This window comes from Propithecus coquereli, unplaced genomic scaffold (genome assembly GCF_000956105.1).
Source record: "Propithecus coquereli isolate 6110/MARCELLA unplaced genomic scaffold, Pcoq_1.0 Scaffold79, whole genome shotgun sequence".
NCBI lineage: Eukaryota > Metazoa > Chordata > Mammalia > Primates > Indriidae > Propithecus > Propithecus coquereli.
The window spans coordinates 6731829-6734566 of record NW_012154062.1 but is presented as its reverse complement, the minus strand read 5'-3'; the positions used below and the strand labels follow the sequence as shown (position 1 = coordinate 6734566).

The following is a 2738-nucleotide window of genomic DNA, read 5'->3' as shown; positions in this document are numbered from 1 at the left end:
GAGAATGTTTGTTCTACCTTCAATCATAGGAAAAAGTCTGCTTGCGTATCTTTTCTTCCTATTGAAAACTTCCCTATCTCTTGTGGTTTCAGGAATGAACCAAGAATCGACCACGGTGACAGTCTACAGGCAAACCCGCCCATTGAAAAGCTTGGAAAATCCACTGCCGTCTTCCCAGAGCGGTGCTCCCTGGCCACACTCGGCCGTCGTCTCCCTACCTCGGTGGAGTTCCTCTGGCTGCTCTCATAGGGCTTGCTTTTGGGGGGCGGCGGGGGTGGGACAGCAGCAGTCACCAGTCCATCTATCTGCAAAGACGGGGAGCCTAGAAATGACACGAAGTACACAGGGAGGAATGTATGAAAGAATCTCACAAAAATTCTGCTTCCCACTGTAAGCAGACCTAAGCACTGGCCTAAACCAACCCAGTCAATCAAATTGCTAAAGCCACATTCTGGTTTTTTTTTGTTGTTTTTTTTTTTTTTAATTTGTTTAGAGACAGGGTCTTGTTCTATTGCTCAAGCTGGAGTACAAGGGCACAATCATAGCTCACTGCAGCCTCGAACTCCGGGGCTCAAGCAATCCTCCTGCCTCAGTCTCCAGAGTAGCTGGATCTACAGGAGAGCGTCAACCATGCCTGGCTAATTTTATTTTTTGTAGAGACAGGGTCTCGCTATATTGTCCAGGCTGGTCTCAAACTCCTGGCCTCAGGCGATCCTCCCGCCTCGGCCTCCCATAGCGCTGGGATTACAGGCGTGAGCCATAAAGCCACATTCTATGGTTTCTGTGGACAGAATGAGAAAGACTTCTCACACCACATGACAAAGGTAACACCCTTCACTCGCCAGAGAGCTTCACAAGTTTCACAAGATCTTCTGAAGTGAAATTGCTATTTTTTTGTTCAATGTTTTTTACTATTAAGCTGAAGATGAGAATAATTTCGGGAACTTCTGGCAGTACTCTGTTCTCTGATATTCCCAAGCACTTAGGAAAATATCCAGTTCTCTAGGAAACTACCTGATTATCTCTAAAACTTGGTTGATGCTTGTCTCCCATTTGGCACTAACAGATTTATGCCTCCACTGTGCCTCTGTACAACGGGTACATCATAATTCTCTTCAAGGGTTATGCACTCTGCTTCCCCAAGCTAGACTGGAAGTAGTATACGGAACCGGAATACATCTTGTCCCTACACAGGTCTAACTACCCAATTGTTCGTTCATAAGTTACTTGCGTTCTGTCTGGCCCTAGTCCAGATCTACCTCATTTATACCTTTGCAATTGGAAAAGGGAGATTAAGACCCTTTGGATCACTCTACCGAACGGTTTAATGAGTCCTCGTGGCTCAAGCCCTCCTGGCTAAACTCCAGTCTAACTGTATCATACACTCATACCTCCACCACGGGGTCGGACCAACCTCACGGTGGTCTTACATACTTTGTGGCTGGTTCGATTAAAACTGCTCAGATGCATAAGCATAGTCTGTTCCCTAGTAAAAAAAGAATACAAGGGATACAGGAGAACTTACTTAGGGTCCTGGTAGCTTTAGGGGTGAGTGGAGGCGGGCTCAACGGCGGCGTCGACTGGGGAGGCGAAGAACTGTGAAATGGCGTCAGCCGATTGTCCACCAGCTGGAGACTCTTTGGCCTTTGTGCTTTCCTGGCCGTGCTCTAGGACCAGGGAGGAAAACACAGCAGAACCGTCTCACAGGGAGGAAGGCTGAGCTCAGCAAGGCTCCGGCAGCCTTGTCTACTGATCAGAAACCTGTAGAAGGACCTAATTCCAGGAGCCATTTTTATGCTTCCCACATTGTCATCTGGTGGGCACCAGGGCGGAGACCTAAGACCACGGAACCACAGGTTATTTCCTGGCTGGCCTTGGACTTGACTTTGACTGTAGTTGGACTACATGCCATTTATGTTGGAAATAAGCCACCTTGATTCTCAAGGAAAGTTGGTCTTGCCACATTAATAATTTGATGTGGTGAATGGAAGAAAAAGTACATTTAAAAAAAAAAAAACTGAAAAATAGAAACGTGATGTTTGGACTGACTCATGGAACACAGTGGCGAGAACCACAACTCCAAGCATCAACCGCATGTTTACATTGTGGGTCCACGATTTTGCGCCAATATTGATTTAGAGACTCGAAATTCTCCGTATGTGCTTTTCTCACCACAATCTACAATCTGACACTGCCGCAGGCCGCTGTGTCCTGGACAAGCCACAGCCAGGCCTCTATCTGGTGATGCACCGCCACCGAGGGAATGGTGACGTGCCTGGGGACAGGGTGGGTGGTGGCAAGCCTCCAGTACACTGATCTTTTTTTTTCTTTTCTTTTTTTCTTACCATCAGGTCAGGTTCTGGATCCTTCTCTGCAATGACCTGGGACTTGCTCAGATTCCAGTCTTTCCTTTTAAACTTGCTGATCCGGTTCTCGCCGTCCTCTCTGAGGGGCAGGTCTTCAACTCTGGCACCTGACGAGGCCCTGCGCTCCAAAAGTGGCTCCAGGATTGACCTGCCAGCCAGGAACAGGGACAAAAATCACAAACTTGGATCACCTGGCAGTCAAAATTCACTCCACAAGGCCTGGAGGTTTTGACTCCTCATATCACTAATCCTGATCCATGACTTCGCTCTCAGGGTCTAAATCTAAATTTTCAATCCCAACTGAATAAACATCTCAAAGTGTAAATGTACAGACATGAGACCATCAAATGATTAGACGAAAATATTAGTGAA

At 47.1% G+C, this 2738-nt stretch overlaps 1 protein-coding gene across 1 annotated transcript in view; it reads right to left on the bottom strand.

Moving 5' to 3' along the window:
* DOCK5 (dedicator of cytokinesis 5) overlaps window positions 1-2738 on the bottom strand; it is a 173760-nt gene that overhangs the window by 8304 nt on the left and 162718 nt on the right. The window contains exons 48-50 of the mRNA XM_012662922.1: window positions 2346-2514; window positions 1526-1667; window positions 219-322 (exon numbers count right to left, since the gene is read on the bottom strand). Of these exons, the coding sequence (XP_012518376.1) occupies window positions 219-322; window positions 1526-1667; window positions 2346-2514 (415 nt within the window). The remainder of the gene's footprint in view (window positions 1-218; window positions 323-1525; window positions 1668-2345; window positions 2515-2738) is intronic.